The 26694-nt window shown below is 39.6% G+C and overlaps 4 protein-coding genes across 4 annotated transcripts; all 4 read left to right on the top strand.

The window, feature by feature from the left end:
- Nucleotides 1–676: 676 nt before the first annotated feature.
- BCR41DRAFT_391776 (hypothetical protein) lies at nucleotides 677–1217 on the top strand (the record flags this gene model as incomplete). The annotated part of the gene is made up of 3 exons (XM_022028389.1): nucleotides 677–820; nucleotides 913–930; nucleotides 1059–1217. The coding sequence occupies 3 exons, from the start codon at nucleotides 677–679 to the stop codon at nucleotides 1215–1217; spliced, it is 321 nt and encodes a 106-aa protein (XP_021885985.1).
- An 8541-nt stretch (nucleotides 1218–9758) lies between these two features.
- BCR41DRAFT_383146 (kinase-like domain-containing protein) lies at nucleotides 9759–11795 on the top strand (the record flags this gene model as incomplete). The annotated part of the gene is made up of 3 exons (XM_022027422.1): nucleotides 9759–10606; nucleotides 10734–11574; nucleotides 11692–11795. The coding sequence occupies exons 1-3, from the start codon at nucleotides 9863–9865 to the stop codon at nucleotides 11793–11795; spliced, it is 1689 nt and encodes a 562-aa protein (XP_021885984.1). The 5' UTR covers nucleotides 9759–9862.
- Nucleotides 11796–14124: 2329 nt separating this feature from the next.
- BCR41DRAFT_383145 (Six-hairpin glycosidase-like protein) lies at nucleotides 14125–17686 on the top strand. The gene is made up of 3 exons (XM_022027421.1): nucleotides 14125–15331; nucleotides 15498–16169; nucleotides 16293–17686. The coding sequence occupies exons 1-3, from the start codon at nucleotides 14217–14219 to the stop codon at nucleotides 17677–17679; spliced, it is 3174 nt and encodes a 1057-aa protein (XP_021885983.1). The 5' UTR covers nucleotides 14125–14216; the 3' UTR covers nucleotides 17680–17686.
- A 4476-nt stretch (nucleotides 17687–22162) lies between these two features.
- On the top strand, nucleotides 22163–25649 carry BCR41DRAFT_71208 (hypothetical protein). The gene is made up of 2 exons (XM_022030987.1): nucleotides 22163–22364; nucleotides 23220–25649. The coding sequence occupies exons 1-2, from the start codon at nucleotides 22355–22357 to the stop codon at nucleotides 25622–25624; spliced, it is 2415 nt and encodes an 804-aa protein (XP_021885982.1). The 5' UTR covers nucleotides 22163–22354; the 3' UTR covers nucleotides 25625–25649.
- Nucleotides 25650–26694: the final 1045 nt, after the last annotated feature.

Below are 26694 nucleotides of genomic sequence, written 5' to 3'. Positions count from 1 at the left end.
ACAAAAATGAAAAATGTGTAAGGCAAAAAAAAAAAAAAAGGAAAGGAAAGGAAAGGAAAGGAAAGGAAAGGAAAGGAAAGGGAAGGCAATAGATGAAGGCTTGGAATAAATAAAAGAGCAAAATTGATGGGAGCAAAACTGGGGTGAAATATGAAAAAAGTGAAAAAAAAGAGTAAAGGAAGAGGGAGAGAGTGCAAAAATGAAGTGAAGCAAAGGAAAGGAGCGACAATTGCCTTTATTTTAAGGTTAGGCGATGTGTGAGAGAATATTTTTTTCAAATCAGCCACGTGCCATTTTCTTGGTCATTGTGGCGTGACAATTCTTAGTGCTCAGATAGACTAAACGTTTGTTCACACTCTACTTGCTCATTCCTCTGCTTACAACTGCTCCCCAGGAGGACTGAAATGATCATTGAAGGGGACATTTGGAAAGGATTATAAATTTGAATTTGCCAGATGTCAACTGATCACTTTTTCCGCTTTTACTTTAATACAACTTTGATTACAGTTTATGATAGCCTTAAAAGCTTCTATTGTAATTGAGCCCCGGAGAACGGTGCAGGACTGTTGTTAGAATGTCCACTGAAAGTTAAGTGGACTACATGTACTAGGACAGCAAGGACAAGATTGCCTGCGACAAAGTTGTGGTCCAAGCTGAGTCATTGCAAAGGCTTGACATGAAGTTCTATGGAGAGAACGTCGACTTGATTCTTGATGAGTTCAGCTCACTTTGCGAACAAATGACCAGCACAATGACCATGGACGACATGTACGGTGTAGGCAACCAAATCCTACGTGAGCTCATCAAGAGTGCATCCAGGGTAGTTTGCCTTGATGCCAACCTCACCAGTGATATGTGCAGGTTGTGGAAAGCCTGTGCGATGACGTATACGTTGTTCACAACACATTCAAGGTACAGAATGGTGATCAGGTAATGATGTACGAGACAGAAGAATTGTTAAAGCTTAAAGTGTTAGACTTGTTGTGGGATGCCAGGCGTATCTGGATATCGAGCATTCATAGCGCTGAAGATACTGAGGCATACATCAAATACTCCAGGAAAAAGGTTTCCATGGAATGTGTATGACCAAGAATACGTCGGAGGCTAGCAAGCGCGACATAGTCAAGAATATCAGCCCTCACATAGCTAACTTCAATTATTCTATCCATACTCCCACTATCTCGATGGGTATCGATAACAATGTTATCAAAGTCTAGACTGTGTCGTAGGATTCTTCAACACTCGTAGTGAGGTCAATGTGGAGACATGTAGACAGATGATGCGGTGTGCCAAGCATGTCAAGTCCAAAACATGTCTGATTCACGTCGATAGAGCCACAAACAATTTACCAACATCAGTTCAAGGCATCCGCAACTGCGGTATACTTATTCTATGTCTCTAGCGCGGCCTAAATAACAACTATACCAATGGGGTCAGTGTCGAGAACCTTATCAGATCAGCAATCCATGGAATGACGAAATTCAGTACGGAAATGATAAGGCGCGGAGTCCATGGCGGCGTTCAGACACATGAACACTGTCATGTTCGGACATCCATCTTTAATGCTTGAATTGAATATCAGTTCGCGGCACAAAAAGTTTAAATATATTGCAGCGGACATGGACTCGTATTCCCTGGTTCTTGTGAAAAGGCTCTACACTGGAGCTGAAAGCAAAACAAGCGATGCCCGGGACTCAAGCGTAGCATCGTTCAAACATGCTATGGGTAAAAAAATGGGAGAAATTGCGAGAACGGATTAAAGACTATGTGCAAGGCGGTCCCAGCCCGTTTCCTTGGACAGACTGCTTAGACCTTTGCAGATATGGTCAGATGTCATATGCGGGCATTTGTTTTCGAACTGAAGATAAGGGTTTATGTTCTAAGTGAAGTCATTGCATAGCTTATTATTTTCCTTGCAAAAACTATTATCATACTATTATACAAATCTCTTAGGTTTCAATATGGAGCTCAGAATGAGCTGTGAGTAAAGGTGGGTTATATCTCATAAATACAATTGATGAAAGTGGCACATCATCAACCCATGATGCAGTATCGGTATTTTGGATCCCTAATACAAAGTTATCTCCATCAAAGCGCCTCATCTACCTTCCAATGCTATTGTATAAAGACAGTTTCTGCACGGTCAGTGGAGACTACTTCCTGAAGATAATCTTAAGGAGGGACGTAAAATGTCTTTGTGGGGATTAAAGTCGCGCTTCGGCATCAATCTCTTGCTGTATTTATCATAAAAGAGCGAAGGTAAAAGGCTGATCCTTTATTTGCCTGAGCTGCACAAGTCCATGACATGGCAAGGAGGGCTTTCAGCGCGATCGTGACCATAATGCTGGCCAGAACATGGCCAATGCAGCCCTTCATTGGGTAAAAGGATTTCTGTGGCCGATCGCGCTGGACCGGGAGCTTGCGAAGCGCGAGAAGTGCTATGTGGAATAGCGCAAATAAATATGGCCCTGAGGTGAGAACTCTCATTTTTGTCCCGATTCGAAGTACATGCATGTGTTTTATTATATATTATATAATATTTTGTTTTAAATATTAATTGGTGTATAAATATTTCAATAAACCTTGATTTAAAGCCAACGTGTTATGGCCATTTTTAGTGGCGTGATCAAGTGGACCAAAATGAGCGATCGAATAAAATTCCTGTTTCACCATTTTAGCTCAATAACCTCTCAATAACCAATAGCCACGAATCAGGTAAGGGCGCAGTCCTTTTTGATTTTTTAAAATTAAGATTTTGGGTGGCTGTCCGTGCCTTGGATGAATTAGCTTTATGAATTCTATAAACAGCCAACCAAAAAAAAAAAAAAAAAAAAAAAAAAATTGCAAACAGGATACACAGAGCAAAAGGGTTAAAAAAAAAAAAAAAAAATAAAGTGTACATGTATAATACTGTAGATACATGTGTTATATGTAGATAATGTCAGCGAATATCGTCGTATACTTCATGATGAAGGGAAGCATTTGAGCAAATCAGGATCATCAAGATCAAGAGGATGTTTTCTTTTTTTTTGTTTTCAATCGATACTTTCTCTTTGCATGCATATAGTATACTACTCGACGCCATGGGGCCATTCACAAAATGGATTGGGTGTTGTTGATTGTAAGCTTGAACAACTTGGTCTCTTGGTCCATATAGTTACACACACAGGAAAGCAAATTAAAAAAAAGAGCTTGCATCCAAACATCCATCATTAACTATATCGTATATACCGTATCACGTTGCAGATATGCTTTTCTCTCTTTTATTTTTTTTTGTTTTTTTTTTTTCTGAAGGCATTTGTTTCCTCTCCTGTTTGTCCCAGAGAGGGTGTTGTCCCTTTTTCGTTTCATCCAAGAGAGCCTCCATTTACCTTGTTTAAATGCATGCCTCATGAGGTGTACATTCACGAAAAATGTACCTTTCCGGACATAAAAAGGACAGAGGTCCAGTGCAATTGTGTATAATAATAATGATAATATATTTATGTATTGATCATGATTATGATAATGATTATGATCGTCTACAATAGGCTTTTGTTGTGGACACTAGCCATTCAATCCATCCAAGCCCAGTATATGAATATTTTTCTTCTTTTCTTTTTGTTACGCTTTATTTCAGAAGAGAGTTGATCATTTCCCCCTCTCCCTGCCTTTTCCTCCTTGTCATTTTTCTTTTTTTTTTTTTTTTTTTTTTTTTTTTTAAAAAAAAAGTTAGTCCCTGAATGTCTGAGGAATGACCTGCAGACCCCGAGCAAAGGGCGAACAAAACTTCCCTTTTTTTAGATTGTTAATTAGAGCCCTTTTTGTTCAACTTGATCCATCATCTACTATATACATGCTTTATACATGTATCTGTGTAGATTGAATGCATTCTACTCTTTGGAAGAAAGAAGAATTTTCTCGAGCCTCTTTTTTATTTTTTTTTATTTTTTTTGTTTTCTAATGTATTAAAGACTTTCATGATTTCATGATTTTCATGGTTTTAATGCCAACTGTTGTGTTAAAGAAACTTTCGGGCTCATAGCCGTTAATGGCATACATCTATATAATAAACAAACATAAACATGTACATTTATATTCTGTGATAGGGTAGAAAGACTGGAGCTTTTTTTTTTTATTTTTTTTTTTAGGGACATCATAAACCTAAATAGTCTTTTTTTTTTTTTTTTTTTTTTTTTTTTCAGGAACAATCATGAATAACGGAGAATTCATAAAAAAAAAAAAAAAAAAAAAAGATTAGACGGAAAGAGGTGGTTACATGCGCATGCAGGCAATACAGATGATCATGACGAGATCCAAAGGAGACATTCTCTTTATCTCTTTTGATGAGAATGTCTAAACTTGTTCATCATCTGTTACGGACACAGCATAGAGATTGCGCCGCAATCCAATCTATTTGAAATAGTTCCTCTTCCCCCTTTTTCTCTTTTCCCTTTGCTCATGTCAGCAATTCAAATAATTCCCTGCCCTGCAGGACATCTTTTCTGATCCTCTTTTTTGCCTTTTCCCCTTCTCCCCCTATCTCTTCTTTTATTTCTTTTATTTCTTTTTATTTTATTTTATTTTTATTTTTTTTTATTATTATTTTTTTTATTTTTTTACTGAAGAATGTAGATTTAGTTGAGGGTATTGGTGTGTGATTTTCTTCATACCGATCGATGTGGTTGACCTTTTTAAAGACATGGCCAATAGAAAAGAGCCTAAGAAAAAAGTGTGCCTGCGAACCTGCGTAAAATGTAAAAAAGTAAAAAAGTAAAAAAAAAAAAAAAAAAAAAAAAAAGTAAAACCATAAGAAAACAATAGAAAAGGCTTTTGTATTGCAACTAGGACATTATTAATAAGGGCGACAGAGGGAACCACCTCCCTTAGAAAAGACGCATAATGAAGTACGAAAAAAAAAAAAAAAAAAAAAAAAAAAAGGAGAAAATGCGTCTTTGAACAGATCCACCGGAGATCAGGGATAGATTGATTGATATATTTGTATAATTGAATAGAATCTTATTAATAATAAAGCAACCAACCCTTTGTCACACATCCCTTACTCTTTAAAGCGAAGGACGAGGGGAATACCGTTGTTTTTCCATTCAACTTCAAGTTGCCTCTTCAATGGAGATGTGCGGAGGTGACTCTCTCTTTTCTTTTTTCTTTTGCCAAGATTGATTATTAAACTCAAAGGCATGGCACAAAAAAGAAGAAAAAAAAAAAAAAAAAAAAAAAAAAAAAGTTTCCCGATTTCCGTTTAATCATTGCAATCCTGTTTTTATCATTGACCAAGGGCTGTGGTGCATATGAATGGTGAACAGCATGAAAAGGAACAAAAGGAAAATTCATATAAATATATATATATTTATATAATATTTATATAAAAACATGAATGATGCGCGCCGCACCAAGCTGTGCATCCTGACTGTAAAGACGTGCTCCATTCAGGGTAAAATCGGATTTTTTTTATGACGAGTATCAAAAATAAAAAATAAAAAATAAAAAAAAAAAAAAAAAGATGCGCGGTTGCACAGTACACTCTGACCATTTACCATGTGGGTTGAAAAGCGAAGCTCAGAGGGGATGAGCCAAGGGTTGACTAATCCGATTGAACCAAGAATAATCGGGAGGAAATAAAATCGTCCGCACATCTTCCTCCCAATCTTTACCGCTTCATTTTTTTTTTTTTTTTTTGAAAAGGACAGAGTGAGGCATCGCTGTAGAGGACATGTAGGAGCGATAGAGATGGCATAGGCCAGCATTGATGTCAATGTTGATGTACAAGGAGGTCAAGTGCCCTGACAATGTAAGCAAAAGTATATAACTTGCTTGAATATGGATGGATGAATGAATCATTTTCCCCTTTATTATATTTCTATTTTATTTCATTCTATTATGTTATAGACATCAATATATATATATATATTCTACTGTAGTCAAGCCAAGCTTTTTGTTCTCCATCGCCACCTTTTTCTTTATTTATTTGCCCACCGATATTGAAGTGAAGTCGACAGTGTTTCTAAGCATGAAAAGCAAGGCAAAGCAATCGATTTAATGAGATATTCTAAAATAGAAATAAAATTAAAAAGAATAATTGACTGAATTAAATTAGATTGAATTGAATTAAAGTATAGTATAGTATACATTTAACCTCAAATATACTTTCTGTTTCTTTTTCTTGCTTCACACTCACACTCACACTCACACTCACACTCACACTCACACTCATACTCACACTGACACTCACACTTTTTTTTCCCCCCTCATTTCTCTCATTCACTTTTTTTTTTTTTTTTTTTTTTTTTTTTTTTGTTTTTCACTCATTCAGACCATTGACCCAACAGTGATCACCTCCATTCCTCCCAATTGAGCCCTTTTCTCTTTTTCTTGCTTCTTGCTCATCTCTACCCAACGTGGTTCCTCCACAACACCTTTCTTTCCTTTCTATTTCTTTTTCTGTCCAAATCCACGTTCGACCCTTCTTCCAACCTCCAATGGACTTTACATTCACCTTCTTTCAATCGTCTGCAACGATACCACCACTCACCTTCCTCGCATCCCTCGCATAACTCTCAAGCTTTTTTTTTTTTTTTTTTTTTTAACTACAGTTACTACTCTTACCTTTTCTACACCAACAACGAATTGCAGTAACCACAACGACACTATCGCAACAACAAGAACAAGGCCCTTTTTATCTTCTTTTCTTTTTCTTTTTCTTTATTGTAGCAATCAATTTCACTAGTTCTTATACCACCAACTAAAATACCATCCGTTTACTATTAAGGAACAACGCAGACACGCTCAATAACTTTTTTTTTCTTCTTTTTCTCTCAACACTCTTCGATCCCCATACTGACCAATTATCCGAGCATTTCCCTTTTATTCCCTTTTGATTTCGAGTTACCGCATAATACATTCATCTGTTACTCTTTACCTTTCTACAAGAACTTTTTTTTTTTTTTTTTTTTTTTTTTTTTCCTTTTTTCTTTTTTCTTTCTTCTTTCTTCTTTCTTCTTTATTCTTTTTTCTCAAGGAAAAAATACGAAAACAAAAAAAAAAAAAAAAAAAAAGAAAAAAAAAAAACAACAACAATCTAAAAAGCACGACCTTTAGCATTTGACGAATACCATTAGCCCGCAACGTCCAATTGAATCGAATCGAATTAATCAATCCAACCTTACGAGAAACGAAAACGAAAAGGTAACAAAGGAAAAAAAAAAAAAAAAAAAACGCTTTTTTTTTTACATGTCCCCCCTTTCATTATCTATTCTTATTCTGGTGGATCACCATTTTACCCTGGTACACACATGCATACATTTTATTATGGTCACAACCAGCCGGTTTATCGGTCAGGTAATGAGCGACTGGGCATAGGTGGAGATGCAGGTTTCTTTCTCCTTTTTTTTTTTTCTTATCTCCAACCTCTTTCTTTCTCTCAAATATGATATGGTGATGATGATGATGATGATGATGATGATGATGATTGCTTTTGAACAATTTGTCCAAGGCCATGTGTGGTGTGAGTACGAGGATGCATGTATGTCCTGGTCCAACCCTGTTGAGCCTATGTTTTTCAATTTATTTTATTTTTTGATCCCCCTTCTTTAAAGACATGAACTATTTGTAGTAAGGAAAAAAAAAAAAAAAAAGAATCCTGAAGGGTTAATATCAATGTGCATGTGCATGTGTATGTCCTTGTCTCTGTCATCGATTCTCAAGTGAAATGTTGTGTACCAATCTATCAATTATACATTTTACAGGCAAATCCTTAAAGGGATCATATCCACGTCCTGTGGACCTGTTTTAAGATCGAGCTAACGACTAGAGTGAAGAGAGAGAATGTGGAGAGAGTAAGAGTAAGAGTAAGAGAAAAAAGAGCTTATTAGAGAAGGAACACTCCTGGATGCATTTCACTACACATACAAGCTAATGTCTTGTTGCTCTGAAGCATCTTCTCCTTTCCTTGGCAACCTGTGTTATCTACACCATAGTCATGTCTTTTTTTTTTTTTTTTTTTTTTTTTTTTTGTTCAATTATAAACTCGTTATATGTCTTGACATTTTGCTACGCCTTCGATTCTTTGGATTGACAGCAATAATGAACAAGTGGAGCAAATTGATCTTGCCGCTTCTCTCTTTCTTTGTCTCTCTTTACTCCTTCAACTCCTTCCCCTGTCCAAACTCACTGGTGTCTTTTACAAGAGTATCATTTGCTATTCCTTGGTTTTGACCCAGCCCATCCATTGTAAATCAACCTTTTAAATCTTTTTTATTTTTTATTTTTTATTTGTTGTATTGTTATTTGACGTTGTAAGATATACATGTACTTTATGTTATTGCAATCTGGCTTTCTTTTTTGTCGTAATCATTCATTGTCGTCTCGTCTCGTCTTGTCTTGTTTGTGTGTGGTTTTGTTGATTTGCTTCCTGTGTCCCAGCTTGTCCTAAAAAATGAAATGAGCAACACAAGACTTTTGTTGACCGTACCATGCATTTGGTTGGGCATCACCTGTGCCTCTTTTTATTTATTTATTATTTCTTTTATACATAATTTCTATTTTCTTGAAGTACACATTTTATACAAAGCATGTAATACATACTGTCCAAGCAAGCAATCGCACGGCTTTTTTTTTCTTTTCTTATGCTGTTCATTTGCGCTTCATGCTTTGCTTTTTCTTTTACTTTATGCTTCAGGCTTGGTTTGATTGTTTTGAACTGTTTGGACGTTTTTTTTATTTTTTATTTTGTATTTTATATACATTTATATTCTATTATTATTATTATTATTATTATTATTATTATTATTATTATTGTTATTATTATTTTGTATTGCTTTGTCAAGAAGTCATTTTGAGTTGTGTTGTTCATCATCATTGATCATTGTCATGATCATACAGCTTGTATTGAATACCCATCTCATTTACATCCTTTTTTCATATATTTATATATTTAAATATTTTAAATTTTAAATTATGCTGAAGCTTCTTTGCCTTGAACCGCAGACACACTTACATGAACTGCGGTATCTGCTCTCATACAGTTCTTTCTACGTGCCAGTCAGTGCGAGCTGTGTGTGTGTACTCGTCCTTTACTTCTCCAACGCCGCTTTATGCTTTTTACTTTTTGCTTTTTGCTTTCTCCTTTCCTCTCACTCTCTCTCACACTCTCTCACACTCTCTCTTCTTTTTCTCTTCTCTCTTCTCTCTTATTATTATTATTATTAAAATTATTAAAATTATTATTATAATTTTTATTACACATGAATATATAAATACTGTCATCGTTCCCCTTTCTCTCTTCATCGTTTCTTCTTTTCCTAATCCCACCTAAATAGCCTTTGCACCCCTTCCTTTCGCTCTTCTGCCTGGTTTATTCCACCCTTGTATCTCTTTCTCTCATTACTCCTACGCGGAGCCGATCACCTTTTTTCTTCTCCTGACCGTGGTCCTGCATCACAACCACACATTCACTCACGTTCTGCTCTTTTTTTTTTTTTTTTTTTTTTTTTTTTTTTTCCTTTTTTTCTTTCAGTCACAACAACGAAATAGTAACAGTCAAGGAAGGATCTTCATATTAACTATCTTCATCATCACCGATTCTCCTTTCTTTTTTTTTCCCTTCTCCAACCGTCCTTCGATCTTAATCCTTCTCCAGAATATTTCCGCAATGGCCGCCCGAATTCAACAGCACCGCAATATCATTGTCATCCCACGAGACATTTATCAAAAATGTACGGAAGATCTACCTCTTCCCCGACCGAGGCCACTAAGAGTTACCGACGTTACAAGAAACCGCCTCCTGAACAATCCTGGCCATAGTGCACCAACAGAGGACTACGCCACGACTTCGAGGGAAGCCTCCGACGGATCCACGACAGATGTCATGCCCACATCCCCCAATCACACTCACATCTCCTACCCCTCTTCCCCTTCACTCACCTCCTCATTATCGTCCTATTCCTCCTCAACGTCCTCTTCATCCTCTTCATCCTCCTCCCTCTCCTCCGACACTTCCTCCTCTGCACCTTCAGTGAGTGGCTCATCATCCAGATATCAAGGAAACAATGCTGTTACCATTGGTGGGAGCATTGCCACCATCCATTTACGAAACCTCGCTTTGATTCCACCCAAGAAGAGGAAACTCTCTGTTGCCCCTGCTTCTCACACATCCAGGGAGGATGAAACATCTTTTCCACCAACTAATAAGAAGCTCAAAATCGATCCAAAGAATATCAAGAATAACAGTCATCGTCATCAACAACACAACAAGGGTCACCCTTCATCATCCTCCAAGCAGGTGCCTGTGCGAGAAGTCATTGTCATTTCATCCGATGACGACGATGATGAAGAGATGGATCAAGTCCAGAAAGATAAACATCCCAAGCAGGGAGTGCCAACAGCTGTTTCACCAACAACAGACAGCCATCATAAATATGAGCTTGACCCTGTTTTCCGACGAGTTGTGGATTCTATCTTCCCCGTCTTTGAGGCACACAACAAGGCCACACTTGAACGAGCCTTTGCGACGAGTAGAATCCTCCGAGAGGACTACATTGTCACCCGTTATTTGGGAAGTGGAGCCAGTGGTTTTGTACTCGCTGCCAAGCGTGTTTTTGATGGACGCGAGGTAATTTGAGTTTTTTTTTTTTTTTTTTTTTTTTTTTTCACATGGTTGTACGGAAATCTTCATTGTACTAATTCACTCTTGGTTTATTGTCTGTGCACTTTACATATATATACTATACTTTATAAAGGTCGCAATCAAGGTCATTCCCCACACTGGGGATCATGTGGAGCAGAAAGTGCAGCGAGAGCTGGACATCTTGTTGCGTCTGAAGGAGCATGAGAACATCCTTGAGTTCTATGAACATTTCACCTCCTCCCTCTATGGTGATATCGATCCAAACGACCAGTCCAACAAGGACATCTCGTACATTGTAGCAGAGATGGGAGGGTTTTCACTCTTTGATTTTATTGAGCTACACAAGCCTGTCCAAGATGAGGATGCATCCACGCGATCCAAGAATCTTCAGGAACTACCACGGTCCACGTCCGAGCCACCATCCATTTATACCTCAACCATTCAAGAGAGTGCACTCCGGTCCATTTTCACTCAGCTTGCACGTGCGCTTCATTACCTGCATTCGCAGAATATTGTCCACGGTGACATCAAGGACGAGAACGTGCTGATCAGCATTGACAGAGCCACGAACACATACCGCGCCAAGCTCTGTGACTTTGGTCACTCAAAATACTTGACGCCAGGAAGCTCTCCTTGCTTCTCGTTCTACGGAACCACCATCTTGGCTCCGCCCGAGATGGACAATAACGTAGCAGCACGTCAGAAATCGAAGCAGCCCAGTAGCAGTGGCAGACGCCATGGTGGCAACAACAGTAGCCACGCCACGAACTGGGATTTATACCATGGCTACGAAGCTGACGTGTGGGCACTGGGCTTGACACTATATACCATGATCCATGGTGACTTGCCCAAGGAGCTGTACGAGACCGACAAGAAGAAGGTTGCAGCGTACAAGCGTAAGAGGGCATCCCATCGGATGTTCCCTTTTACGCTGCAAGAGGACATTGACCCAGGTATGGTTCAAAAAAAAAACTTGCACAGATCTTTTCTTAACAAGACTTTTTACATTATGAGCATGTCTTTCTAACTGAATGATTGGAATATATATTTATTTATTTATTTTAATATAGATCTTAAGGATCTGGTCAAGAATATGCTGGCTGTGGACCCAGCACGGCGTCTGACGATGGCCCAGGTGATCAACCACCGTTGGGTCATCGGAGAGTCGCAATAGAGTCGCGTCGTGTCGTGTCGCGACGCGACTCTATTTTTCTTTTATTATTTTTCTTTTATTTTATTATTTTATTTTCTTAATTTTTCTGTGGATGTCTTCCATTCATCATATCCATCACATCCACAATCTCCATTTTTTTTTTTTTTTTTTTATGTCTTTTTATGTTTAATTTCATTTTATGGTTTTTTTTTTTATTGCATTTGCGCATTTATTGTTGTCATTGCTGCTAATGTTATCACTGTATCTATTATTCTTGAAACATTTGTTTTTATGCTTTTTTTTTTTTTTTTTTTGCTTTTTCTCTATCTAAATGAATTAGTCTGATGTTGCTGACTTGCCGAGAAAAAAAGAAAAAAAAAAGTCATTTTATAATCACTCCCCTCTCTACCTTAACGCCGTGTACTTTGTACTTTTTATATCCTTATTTTTTTTATTTTTTATTTTTTTCTGTTAATAATATCCTATACCAGCAGCAACTCTTTTTTAGTCTATTTTATTTTACTCATGATACAATCGTAATAAATAAAAAACTAGAGCATTATTAGCTTTTACCTGGAATTGTAAAAAAAAAAAAAAAAAAAGTAGTAATTTGTTCTCGATCTCTGTCTCCTTTATCGATGACGCCAAGAAGAAAAAAGCGCATTGCAAACGTCAATAAACGTACTGATTTATATTCATGTTTATATTCGCAATCGCATTCATTAATATATACATTCATATGTCTTTCTATAATAGTTATATGGATTCCCATTTAATCGGTCAAAAGAGGAAGAGAGATAGATAGACAGAGAGAGAGAGAGAGAGAGAGAGAGAGAGAGAGAGAGTCTTCTTTTTCGGTTGTGTTTCGGAGATTTGTGGATCCTAACATTCTGCTTCGATGGTAGAAACATATTTTACATTATTTGGGTAAATGCAAAATAAATAAGTAAAATAAAATAGAATAAAATAAAATAGAATAAAATAAAATAAATCAATAAACACCTGGTGATCATCTTGAGGGTCCTGATCACCCCTCTCCCCCTTTTTTTTCATCTCTCTCTCTCTCTCTCTATCTTTCTCTTCATCCTCATCCTGCCATTTCTGTTATTGGCTTTTATTTTTGAGGGGTGGGTAGCTAAAGGCGACTGTTCGGACTCCATATGATACTATGATACTGTATAAACACTTGAACACTGCTACACGACATTGACCTCTACGTCCCTTAAACAATATTCCTAGCATACATCCGAACTTTTGCAAGGGATGTGTCAATGCTTCGACAAACATTTAACATTTAATGGCTACATCACAGCCCTTGGGATGTGGAAGCACTGAAAGTATACGGAAAACGGGAACCCATTTGTGTTTTTACTAGCAACAAGCGTGGCTTCAAAAAGTTTGCCCTAAGGAACAAATCCTTTATCCTTCATTGCTCAAAAGAGACAATGCTGTCTTTTCTGTTTTATTGTTTTGAACAACACAGTATATCCTGTCCATTCGAAGTAGTCCCCTCTGGATGATGACAGCTATTCAGGGGATGCTTATCAGTTCCGCTAAATTACGGTGAAATCAGAGCAGATTTGGAAAATCAACAAGCATCGAACAGTCGCCAAAGCATTTCCCCATTAACGCAAACCTGCATGAACGAAATGACAAATCTGCCCTGCTTTTATTCTTTTTTTATTTATTTCATAGTTATTTTTATATCTAAAAGTAAAAAAGAAGTAAAACAAGATACCTTCTCCAAAACTAAGCTTTTTCTTTTTCTTGATCACCCTGACTGACTCGGAAATGCGATCATCAGGAGGAAAGGAGGAGAGGGAGGAGGGGGGGAGGGAGGGGGAGAGAAGTTGGCCTAGGATATACTCCTCCTTCTTTTCCTTTAAGTGGGTGAATGATGACCGGGGAGAACCAATCCCAGATCGGATTCAAGTCCTTAGTTTCTTGAAGATTCAAAGCCATATATATATTTATAACAGAACTATATGGATCAACACAAAAAAAAAAAAAAATAAAAAAAAAAAAATAAAAAAAACGCGGATTGGAAGATTGAGAAGAGCGTTGATTGCGTGGTTATAACTATTCACTGAAAGAGCTCTAACAGAATGTGCTTAAGGAAGGTGGTTCTATCAGAGTAACAGATAGAGTTATGTACATTTGTATTGATTAAATACTTACCAGTTAAATTGATTTTCTATGAATTAAACAATGTGTCCTATCTAAAAACCATAGAAGGCAGTCCAACCGAGGACTCCTCCACTGTGGTTCTAGTAGTTACGTGCTAAAAAAAAAAAAAAAAAAAAAAAAAAAAAAGCGTCATGCAATTTTTTTTTTTTTTGTTCATGTCGAAATTCCCACAAGGCATTCCTTTTTTTTTTTATTTAAAAAAACTCTGCTCATTCTCACTCGCTTCAGCAAAAAGGGACATTAATATTATACGTTATGCACCACTACGGTCCTATGAAGCCAAAGGCTCGGCTGTTGCTCTGCTTGGTAACAACGCTTGCGTTCTTGACAGGCCAAGGGAACTTTGGCTATAACGCAGGCAGGAAGACTATAGCCATTGTAGATGCACAACTAGTGGTACCATTCCTACAGGACACACCATTATCGCCATCATCACCACCACCTATGCATCTTCGAGGCCCACACACCAATAAAGGGCTCAACATTCAGGAGGTATTTTCTCAGGATTACAACATGGATGATAGATATAAGAAAACAGAAGGGGAGAAGAAATTCAAAGATGAGGATGACAACTCCAATAGTCTTGCAGACCTGCGCACAGAGGCAGAAGTTAGGAGCGCATTGGAGGAGGAGTGCAGGCAATTCTTATCGGAACCCACGTCATCAACATTCATTGAAGCAGAAATAAAGAGAGACGCGTTCCCTTCATCGGAACCCCCTCCTTCTCGCTGGAGGCTCTGGTATCGGAACCCTGCAAAGAATATTAAGGAAGAAGGGCTTCTGATGAGTAATGGTGGACGGGTACGAGTGTTGGTCGGTGGAGGGATTAACCAAGAGCGACTTGTGTTGAATGAAGAGAGCTGCTGGTCAGGAGGACCTGGATACCCTGAACAGGGACCGCAATCTCAACCGCAATCTCAACAACAACAACAACAACAGCAGCAGCAGCAGCAGCAAGAGTCCATGGATACTAATGTTGGGTACAATTACAAAAACAACAGCGGTAAAATCAACAACAACAACAATAATAATAATAATAATAATAACAGCTACTACTACGATCGTGAAAGCGAAGGAGATAATGTGTACAGAGGCGGAAATGTAGCAGAGAGTGAAGCAGAGGCAAGGCAAAAGGCGCTGGGGGGATTTCGAAAGGCATTGGATGAGAGGCAAGTGATTAAAACATCCATGCCGATCGTCAAAACATTACAAGGGGATGAACGTGGGTTTGGACGGCCCGAGGCATTTGGTGAGATCTTGATCAGCGAGTTACGCCCGTTCGCAATAGTAGAGCAATATAAACGTGAATTAGATCTGGAAACTGGAGTCATTAGGGTGACCTTCTCGGCACAAGGTGTGGACTACAGCAGGTAATAGGCAAGCCCGGGAAAAAAAAAAAAAAAAAAAAAAAAAAGGAAAGTTAATCACCCTCATGTGGTGAGGACCTTCAAGCTTCTGCATGGTCTTTTTACTTTTTACTAATATACTCATTTTTTTTTTATTTTATTTTTTTTTTTTTACTTTCTTTCTTTTTAGAGAGTATTTTTGCAGCTACTCAGAGTCAACCTGTGTGATGCGTATGCAAGCCTCTGAACCAAAGTCTATGAACCTCAAAGTTTCGCTCAAATCACATCAAGAAAACAATCTCGAGTACACCAATATTCATAACCGGCTAGGATTCCGAGCACAGCTGCAATCCAATAACATGATAGTTGAAGCACAAGTCGCAGTCAAGGCTGAGGGGGCCACGGGGGTGTCCATGTCCAACAGTCGAGAAGTGATAGTGTTAGGATTTGACACGGTGACTCTATACTACAGTTTGGGCACGAACTGGGATACAAATGAGTATCCAACTTTTCGGGGCAAGGATCCACACGTTCGCTTGCTCAATGTGATCGATAAGGCGCTTTCCATGTTTTATAACGATCAGCTCCAAAAGTATCTTCAAGAATACCAAGCTTTATTCCGGAGATTTGAACTGGATCTGGGCCAACCAGCGACTACTCAACTGGCAACAGACGAATTAGTGGAGGCGAGCCGGCATGGGAAAGCAAAAGATGAGGATGAGAGCTACTTGGATGGGTTGATTACACAGTATGGCCGGTATTTGCTCATCTCCTCTTCCCACATCGGATCTTTACCAGTGAGTGGGCGTCATGTCTGGGGTGCTGATGAAGAGGATGGAAAGTTAGTTGAGGACTCGCCAAGGTAAAAATGGTTTTTTCGCTTTGTCCTTTTCTTTTTCCTTATGTATATTTTAAGCTCTCACTTACTCAAAAGCTTTTTAAAACATTTAAACTCTGCTTTTTATTTTCTCTTTCGACCTCCTAGCCTTGGCTACAAAATGAATATTGATCTGCAGATGAACTATTGGCTGGCAGAGGGGACAGGGCTTGGCGAGACAGTGATACCGCTGCTCGACTATATCGAGAAACTGCTCGTCCCTCGTGGCCAAGAGACAGCTAGTCTTCATCATGGAGTCCGCGGATGGATGACACATACATTCTCCAATATCTGGGCACATACGGGTCCTACAGCTCAACCAAATTCATTCTATTTCCCGGCTGCAAATGCTTGGCTCTCTCAACATGCATGGGAGAGGTATCTCTATAGTCAAGACTATAATTTCTTGAGGGATCGTGTGTACAAGGTGATGAAGGGAGCAGCACAGTTTTGGATTGATTCTTTAGCGCAACAGTATCCGCAACAGCAGCAGCAGCAGCAGCAGCAGCAGCAACAGCAACAACCATCTCATTGCAATGGCTCGCGTGTGATATCCCCATCATATTCTCCAGAGCATGGTCCCTTCACAGTTGGCTCTGCATTGGACCAACAATTGGTCTGGAATCTATTGAACTCGACATTACAGGCGACTACAATTATTGGTGAACGGGACAAGGACTTTATTCAAAACCTAACAGAGACTTTGAGCAATTTATCACCGGGATTCAAGATCGGACAGTGGGGTCAGTTACAGGAATGGGATTTGGATTTGGATGATCCTAACAACGCTCATCGACACTTAGCGCCGTTCTGGGCCGTTTATCCAGGACAGGCCATCTTTGTCCAACCAAAAGGGCCCACAGGCGGCGAGGGAGGATGTGAAGCTAATCCGGGCCGGGAAGAGCTATTGGAGGCTGCCAAGATGACGCTTGAACGGCGACGTATGGGAACAACGGAGGAGGACTTGGGATGGCCTAAGAGCTGGCGTGCAGCTGCATGGGCTCGGCTTGGCAATGGGACAATGGCTAATAAAGCACTGAAGCTGTTCAAGGAACATAATCTCAAACATACGAACTTGTTGGATTTTGATGAGGGGTACTCTGGACTGTTAGGGATGGCTGCAGCGATAGTGGAGATGGTGATACAAAGCCAATCACCGGGTTCTGTGGATGTCTTGACTTGTGCAGAGACAGGGTTGCCAGATCGATGGTTGAATCAGGGATCTGTTCAAGGGTTTAGGACGAAAGAGGGACATACTGTAGCCGTGAGCTGGCAAGGACGAAAAGTCAAGGTTGTAGAGACTGAGGCAACCTTAAAGGGCTCAGTGTTGACAGTGAGGATTGGAACAATGAAAGGAGAAGATGTGACGCCAAATGACAAGATCCATGTGTCCATCAAGGGCTCAACAAAGACACCTGTATATTCCCGTGAAGAGGACACGATTGTGTTAACTATGGCTAAAGGCCAGATATATGTCATCGAGATTGATACTTGAATGAAATAAAATAATAAAAAATAAAGTCCTAAACAAGTGTCTCCGCTTTGACGAGGAAAGCGTCTGTAAGGGCTCTATCCTTGAACAGCACATGAGGCAGGAGGAAAACAGGTTTTTATGGATGCCTGTTAACTTAAAAAAAGAAAAATGTATTATTGGTGAGTAGCCCGATAATGAGTCGAACTTTGGGATTTTTTGAGTGCGCCATGGGCCTAGTTCAACGCGTAAGGTTATTATTATTATTATTATTATTTGCAAGTGATATGGTAAAGGCTTCCAAGTGTAAATAAACAGCAACTAACATGCGACATAAGATGGCACAAAAAGACTCACCAGTGAAATCAAATGGGAGTCAACTGAGGGCAAACACAGCGAGCTTTTTTTTTTTTTTTTTTTTTTTTTTTTTGTACACACCTTGGTAATGGGGATATAAATGTATAGCCAATGACACCAAAATATTGGCAATGTAGTATAAGCTGTGAAGTACGTGATGGCTCACTAGCCAATTAGGCCAGATCACGGGCTTCAGGCACAGAGCGAGTGCGAATTTTTCTAGGCGAATCCAAGATCTGGTGTCTCAGCTAGCACAAAATCTGGGCGAATACATATATATAACGTGTTGTACACAAAAGAACAACATCTGAGCGCGTGAGAGAAAAATTTTATTTTGTGAGTCTAACTAGGTTTGACCTTGCTTGCTAGTAGTTCGTTTGTAGATCATTCTTCCTTTTGTAGCCAAGACTAAAAAAAGACAAAGCGAAAAAACCATTTTTACCTTGGCGAGTCCTCAACTAACTTTCCATCCTCTTCATCAGCACCTCAGACATGACGCCCATTCACTGGTAAAGATCCGATGTGGGATGAGCAGATGAGCAAATACCGGCCATACGTACTGTGTAATCAACCTATCCAAGTAGCTCTCATCCTCATCTTTAGCTTTCCTATATTGTAAGCAATATCTCCATCACCCCCCTGATTCTATACTATTTAAGCTGAGGATTTCTCTTCAACCGTACAATCCATTATCAGAAAGATATTCAATGAAACGAGAAATAGAATAAATTTATTGGAACGTATTGAATGTTTTCTTATGTACGGCGCTCCCTGGGATGACCAATGCACCACACAACTGGACTGAGCAGTGGCAAAATGTTTCACAGGCCTCCCATGATTAATCCCGCTCGGTCCTTGATGTTTCCAGTCAGTGACCTGTACTGATGTACTGAACATTCGTACTGAAGTTTTTTTCAGTAAATTTTTACTTATTATTTACTTATTATTTACTTACACATCGGTAAAAAAAAAAAAAAAAAAAGTAAATTTTGAGTAAAACAAAAGTATATTTCGAGTAAAAATCAGTAAGTACTTACTGAAAATATACTTTTTACTTACTTTTGTTTTACTGATATTTACTGAAAATATACTTTTGTTTTACTGATATTTACTGGAAATATACTTATTATTTACTTTTGTTTTACTCAAAATTTACTTTTCTTACTTTTCTTTCAGGGGGCCTGCACTTGAATTCCCCGTATATGCACGAGCAAACCAAAGCCACTTACTGATGGGTCTCCACATATGCATGTGGATAGGCTGTCATGGACACACGTTGTTCAGAACATGAGATCAACTTCTATCAAGTATTCAGCGTGCTACCATGATTAAAAGCGACCACCTTCATTTCATGTTGATAGACATGCTTTTCAGGACTTTTTACTTTTTTTTTTTTTTTTTTTTTTTTTTTGCAGACATAGTATATATAGCCCCGTTTCATTTGGTCATGATACCTTATATTTTTTAAATTGATTGAATAGGCTCCAGCGAAAATTGAATTGTATTGAATAGCAACTCTAATTCTGATGTCGTTCGCTACTTGCAAGCTTGGCTCGCTGTCCTCTATTTGCACGCCTAGCGGCGGAAGAGGTCAGTGGCTTTGACGTTGAATAACTGTTATGCGTCATCATGTTTTGCTTCCGCTTCCTTGCCTTCACTCTTAGCTCTCACGCAACGCAATCAAACATGATGATCGTCAAATTCACAGAGTTCCATCAAGTAAGTAGTAAACATTATCTTTTTTTATCATTTAGCTGCGCTTCCTAATTATCTGTAAGTAATCTCTGGTTTCTTACAATGAATAGACGCGGACTTTTTCGATCCAATGAGAACATCGCAGCTTCCTTCTCCCTTTTCTTTTCTTTGACCTTGAAGGTCGTTACAAGGAGACACCAGATGTTCTGCTGATTCGAACCGGCCACTGTACTAGTGGGGAAGCTTTTGAACAGATCTTTGGTCTTGTGCAAAAGCTTCAGCCCCCCGGTAATTAAGAGTCTGTCAAGCATCTGAATCTTTCTTTTTCTTTTTTTTTTTATTCTTTTCTTTGACCTTGAAGGTCGTTACAAGGAGACACCAGATGTTCTGCTGATTCGAACCGGCCACTGTACTAGTGGGGAAGCTTTTGAACAGATCTTTGGTCTTGTGCAAAAGCTTCAGCCCCCCGGTAATTAAGAGTCTGTCAAACATCCGAGTCTTTTATTTTCTTTTTCTTTTATTTTCTTTTTCTTTTATTTTCTTTTTCTTTTCTTTTTCTTTTCTTTTTCTTTTTCTTTTCTTTTTCTTTTTCTTTTCTTTTTCTTTTTCTTTTTTTTCCTCCGAAATATGGCTCTGCCTTGGTTCCTACTATCTCCTGTCGGCTCCTTAGGTTCGACCACAAGTTGCCGTATGCTCTCCGTCTCGGAAAAATGGATAAGGATGTGATCCTTTGCATGGTACTACAAACGCATGGCCTTTATTCAAACCTGCAACCTGCAACTCGATATCAAAACCGATTTTAACTTACTATCATATACTCTGTATTAATATTAGATCAATCAAGATTTCATTCGTTTGCACACTCAGATGATTAGCAGTTATCGGTCTGCGGTTTTTGTTGAGGGGCATGGATGAGGGTATCGTGGGCAAGACTCTTGACGGATTTGTTTATAATTCGTTGGAATAGCAAGAAGCATCAGGCATTAAAGATGAATAGTACAATAAACAATCCTTAATGAAGCAATTTATTCTGATCTCTTGCGCTTTCTATCCTTGAGCTTGCAGAGGTGAAAAGATGGCCTCACCCATGTATGGGCATGTTTCACCGCGCCTGTAACGCTCGCGGGTCGCCCCTCGACAGCTTCCTTGGCTTTCAAGTAAGGTGCCTTTGTAGCCTCCAGAATTGGCACTGCTTCTGCAATTACTCCAAGGCTCTTCTTATCCTTGGGCAGTGTGACCTTGCCCAATAGTCTGGGGATATAAATGGCTTCGCAATCTAGGGTCATTACGAAGATCTCCATTTGATCCTCTAAAAGCGTGAATTAGCACCACTGTCTCCGTTTAGGTTTCATGGATTATAAAAATATACAAGAGTATAACATACTTTGAACAAGCAGACCCAGGACCGTTGGGTCTACCACACCCTCAGCGAACAAGAGATCTAGTGCCAGCTTCATCTCAGAAAGTAATTTCCTGAAATCTCTACGAAGGAACACGTTAGAAGTGCCTGGGAGTTTCACCTCCACTATGAGTAGAGGCAGACCGTTGGCCGTAACCAAGTGATCTGGTCTAAAGCGCTCCTCATAGTATTCCTCCGTTGGGAATTCGTAATCGCTGAAAGCGGAGGCGTGTTATACCAAGAGTGAAGAAATAACATGTGAATATCCTGCAGAAGTGAATGAAGAACAAAGAACTGACAGGTCCACTACTCACCAAAGTCCTATAGTTTCTGCGATGGCATAGAGGTAGGGCCTGAGGTAGAGCATGCTGTATGTCATCTCGTTTATTTTGGGTGGCTCCCAAAAGAACGTATCGCTGCCAACCGTGGTGAAAATACTCTTGAGCATTTCACTTGCTCCTTCCCAACCCTGTTCAAGACAGGCGCGATACTCGGAAGCAGAGTTTGACGCCTCTGCTTTCTCCATGCAGAATTTGGAAAAAGCCAAATCCTGCTCACTCAAGGCTACGGTCGTTGTAGCCTTGAAAAAGTGGCTAAGGATCATACCATGCCTGTCTTTTGGACAATACTTTTCCATAAATTCCTTTGTAAAAATGAAGTTTATGGAGCTTGAAATCACAGTAAGAACTGTATTAGTGTCACGACCTTCGGTGTATTCTCAAGCAATGAAATAAATGGTTGTAAAAAGCACTCACAGAATATCAGGTGAAGAGAGGAGCGTTCCCTGGCGCTGTTCCTCAAGTTTAACGAGCTCTTCTCGTGCCTCCATGAGGAGAGAAGACACGTCGAAACGTCCTTTCAAGACCAATCTATCCGTGACCTGGCTACTCCTCTCGCCTTCCCCAGTGAGGCGGTTGACAGGCTCAGACTTTTTAGTCTTGTCAGACTCGTTAGACTAGTTGTTATTATTTTATTAATATTGGAATCATAATGGAAGTAAATATTAGTCAAATCGGATCAATTCGTTGGTTCAACGTTAATTTATTCGATACATACCCCCTCCAGGTAACCTCTGATTTTTCTTGTTTTTATGTCTACAAGTAGGGCACGTAAGCTCTCCTTGTAAATCATATTCACGACCGAATCGTTATTTTTTGGTCGCGTCATGTTCTTGATCCTTGTAATAATGTTGTTGAAGCTTTTAACACTACGGCCCATACAGTTTTCTTTGGCGATCAATTCGACGAAATGGAAAATGGTAAGATCCTTTGGGCTTGGCCATTCGCCAATTGGAAATTGGCATACCATGTTTTCGAAAATGAATGAGTTGACGGCCATTTTGTCTGAAGAGGTTTAATAAAGTGGTGCGGAAGTTTTTTTAAAAGTGTTACGAAGATGAGAGTGACAAAACTTGGCTTGTTGCTTAAGACAATGTGAGATGTTTTTCAGATATTAGAAGTCAAGGAGATCAAAAGTTGTTTTTATTATTGTCAAACGAGAGCCTTTTATCAAAGACTCTCTATGACCGTCACATGATATTCTGACCTTATGAATAAAAATGGAAGTGCACCTGAGGTGCACTCCCAAGCCTCGGTACGTAACAACTCCCCCCTAGGCTCGTCACCAGCCTGAGGACGAAGCGCACGTGTGTTTACACGTGCTGCAAGGCAAGCGTGCCTAAAAAGGCAACTGGTGGCTTGCTCTTGCAGATGCTTCTCTCTCAGGCTGGTGACGAGCCTATCTCTCAGGCTGGAATCAAAAGTCGACTATTAGCTGGCGACTTAAATTTTTTGAATTTTTTTTTTTTTCAAAGTCAAAAATCATATGGAAGAGCGTACAAAACACATGCAACTCACATTCATGCTTATATGGAGTCAATCTGGCATATATAGATCGGATACACATATACTTTTCAACATTAACTTTTATCTTTCTTTCTCTCTCTTACCTTTCTTCTCCCTCTCCCTCTCCTTCTCCCTCTCCCTCTCCCTCTTCCTCTCTCTCTCCCTCACCACCTCACTCTTCCCCTCGCCTTCACCCCTTCTCTCACTCTCATTGCGCTCCCATTGCAATCTCATTACACACCTGCTACACACTCATTACCGACCTGTAGTTTTCTCTAACATTTGCAAAAAAAAAATTAATAAAATATTTTGCAACATGCCAAAAAGCAAGAAACAGACGAAACGTGCCACTTCTTTGAGAGCCGTTTATAACGTGATGGCAAAGCATAGGCTTTCGCTGAGGGCTTTCTTGAAAGCCTCGTTAGTGTCGCAAGACTCTAATATTAAGCGTAAGGTTAATTTTTTCTATGCAAATGATGGTCCTGCAGAAATTATCGACCTGTGGCAGCGAGGCATTACGGACCCGGAGCATATGAAGAGTGCTCTTTCTGGTGCTATTGAATTTGTTCTCCATTCTGCAAAGGATGAGCTCAGGGAGGTTACAGCAGATAACACGTTGCGACTTCCATCTAATGGTGTTTGTAAGGAGAGAACCGATAAGTTTTCACTTCAAAATATTGCCAACAGATTTCAATCCATTGCTCCTACCGTTTATTCGCTCCTGAATGGCCTTACCAGAGCGAATAAATCAAGTTCCAGGGATGCTACAACAGTAGTTCCTGTCATTGCAAGTATCTTGGGCTTCTTATACAGCAACAGATGCAATTATCTTCAAATGATGACTGGATTATATATGTTTGGTAAAGGTGCGCCTGTCAAGCTTGTCAATCTTTTCTCAAAGGCAGGACTTTCAGTTTCTCATCCCACAATCATGAGGGGTCTAAAGGCATTAAGTACGGACTCACGCGATCGTATCCAGGCTACAGTAAGAGAAGTGCCTTGGTATATCGTATACGATAATATAAATATGGCGTCTCACAAGCACCATCAACGACTTGGAAACAGGGACATATTTGTAAGTGGAACTACAGCAACTGCAATCGTCTCAAATGTTGCAGCCGAGGAGGAGATAAACTTCAAGCCCACACAATCCCTTCGCCTACAGGACTTGATGCCTACTGATGACAATGAAGCTCATCTTCGAAAAGTTTTTCAATACCACTTGGTCGGAGTTCTACTCCGAAATTTTAAAAGATTTGATGGGCAATCAATGCCAGCACCTACAAAGCACTTACTGACGCTCGAAAAGACGAAAACTTTTCCGCTTCCATCAATGCGTATTGACCAAGGAACGATTCGCGGTAACTTGGAAGTCTTGGAATTTATAACGGAAGCTGCGCTGGAACTCCCGCATGAATGGTTTGAGGGACGAAGAATACTCATTGCTGGTGACCAGCTGACGGTCAGTAGGCTCCGTTCATTGAAGGAATTACGTGCAGACGATATCTCATCATACCACCGCCTTGACTGGGTCATACCTGTCATTCAGTTATTCCATCTTCAAATGCTTCTGGCCTCAACAATTTTGCGTACCCATTATGGCACTGCTTCAACACCTGGTTCAATTGCGTTCAATGTATCGTTGCTTGAACGAAAGAGGGTTTCCCTAGAGAAGCCTGATTTTCATGCCACAAATGAGCTTCTCCGCGAGTCATTTGATGCACTAGTACAACGGGCATGGGAGCTTACTCTACTAAGTACAAACTTGGAAGAATTTGCGGAAGGTGTCTCCGATGAAGTACTTAAAATTGAACTCATGGCGAAAGTGGACACATTAATTGATAGATTTCTTCTGACTGGCTCCTTAGAAATCCTCGATGGGACCACATCTAGGAATTCCGCCTTGTTTCTCCGTGACATGCTTTTTTACTTGGAGCTATCGTCTGCGATCAAAGCAGGTGATCATGGGCGCATTGAAGAGATTCTAAAATGGATCACAATAATGTTTCAAGCCGGATCAACAAAAAACTATGCAAATGAACTTCTGCATCTACATTGCGGCTTTGCTTACTCCTGGTCCAAGCAAACAAAGGATGCCGTTAGATCTTCATGGCTAGTCAATACCACTGGCCAACCAAACCGTTGGATACCAGCAGACCTTTACCAAGAGCACAACAATTTATTGATCAAGAATTTATTTAAAGCGAAACGAACCTGTGACCACTGGGAAATGGAGGAAGAGACACTTTCTGTCAATGTTCAGACTCTCGGTGATCTATCGGACCAAATGGAGATTGATTTTAATATTCCATACACAGGCACTAAACATGAAAATATGTCGATGAGCGATGACATCTCAGCAATCCACAAGTCATTAGTAGAGTATTATATCTTTGACAACATACCTCAGGAGAAGAGGAATCATCCAAACTTTGGAAACGCCACATCAGTGGCTAATCTCCTCATAGAAGGCATAATAAAAATGAATGAAGGCAAGCGCATCCAATCATTCGTCAATTCAGTCTGTGTCCGGAAGCAGGGTGGGGATTTGAGCGTTGACAATGATATGAATGTAGATAATGAGACGGAGATTGAAGACGAGGAGGAAGATATGCAGGACGATATTGTTGGTTTTGATATTACTGATTACGTCCATGCGACCTGTGAACAATAAACCAAAGAGATTCTGTTTGCTTAATTTGTTTATTGAATGATAAAAATCTTCATGGTTCCCAAGATATAAATTTTATATTATTTTGTGATGTTGTTGGACTACTTAGCTCTTTGCGCTTTCGTGAAGACCGAGATGTCAGTTTCTCTTTTCTAGGGTGCTCCTGCGGTTGTTCCTGCGGTGGCTCGTGCTCTTGTAGTCCTTCTTGCAATGGTTGTTGACATTGCAGTGGTTGTCTGAGCAGCAACTGATTCAGTGGCGGCTGTAACAGCAGTTGCCGCGTTGGTGGATTACTCAAAATTGCTTGCAATATCTGTTGCAAAAGTAGTTGCTGTTGTTCCAGTGGTTGTTGCAACTCTGATAGCTTGCAACAATGGCATTCTTGGTGCTGTAGAGGCCCTAATGCATCCCATGGTATTAACTGCTTCAGCGGTGGTTGTCGTATTAGATGATGGACTTTTTGCGACTTGAGTAGCGCCTCCAGTCCTTGAATTGTGCTAAATTGCCCATATTGTCTTTCCTGCTGATGCTCAAGCAAATGATGCACTTGCTGTATTGGCTTTGCCTCCGCATCTTGTACTGATGGACGACTCGCTGATCTTGATTGTGTTCTCCTTGCCATGATGTCCGTCTTCAGATCAACAATCATGTCATCCAGAGTTTTTATATGATCCTGCTTAATGGAGAGCCATGGAATGACAGATTGAACTGACTCAGACGGTTTTATCCTCGCGACTTTTCCAGCAAGTGTTTTGATCATTTTGTTTGACATGATACATTCGAGGCTTACAAAGAGAGAACGACCTTCGTATTGCTCCTTGAAAATGTTATACCGCCATGTTTCAATTGCCTTTACTATCACCTTCCGCTCCGCTTCAGTGAATGATACTTTCGGAAGTATACTACCAGAGTCGCTTGTATCTGCCGCAACTAATCCATGTAAAGATTCCTCTGTTGATGGAAGAGAAGGATTACAGATGTCACAACACCTTGAAATAACTTTATGTTGGTTCCCGAAAAAGTTATTAAGGAGCTCGCGGCGACAACCTGTAGTTTTGACATATTCAACAATA

This window comes from Lobosporangium transversale (assembly GCF_002105155.1).
Source record: "Lobosporangium transversale strain NRRL 3116 chromosome Unknown BCR41scaffold_2, whole genome shotgun sequence".
NCBI classification, from domain to species: Eukaryota; Fungi; Mortierellomycota; class Mortierellomycetes; order Mortierellales; family Mortierellaceae; genus Lobosporangium; species Lobosporangium transversale.
The sequence above is the reverse complement of the archived record's forward strand: the minus strand, read 5'-3'. Positions and strand labels throughout refer to the sequence as shown.

What these genes read in the sequence shown, in the direction of transcription:
- BCR41DRAFT_383145 (XM_022027421.1), top strand. Translation starts at nt 14,217, where the DNA reads ATGCACCACTACGGTCCTATGAAGCCAAAGGCTCGGCTGTTGCTCTGC. An exon ending in CAAGGTGTGGACTACAGCAG is followed by an intron (nt 15,332 to 15,497) that starts GTAATAGGCAAG and finishes CTTTCTTTTTAG; the next exon opens with AGAGTATTTTTGCAGCTACT. An exon ending in TTAGTTGAGGACTCGCCAAG is followed by an intron (nt 16,170 to 16,292) that starts GTAAAAATGGTT and finishes TCGACCTCCTAG; the next exon opens with CCTTGGCTACAAAATGAATA.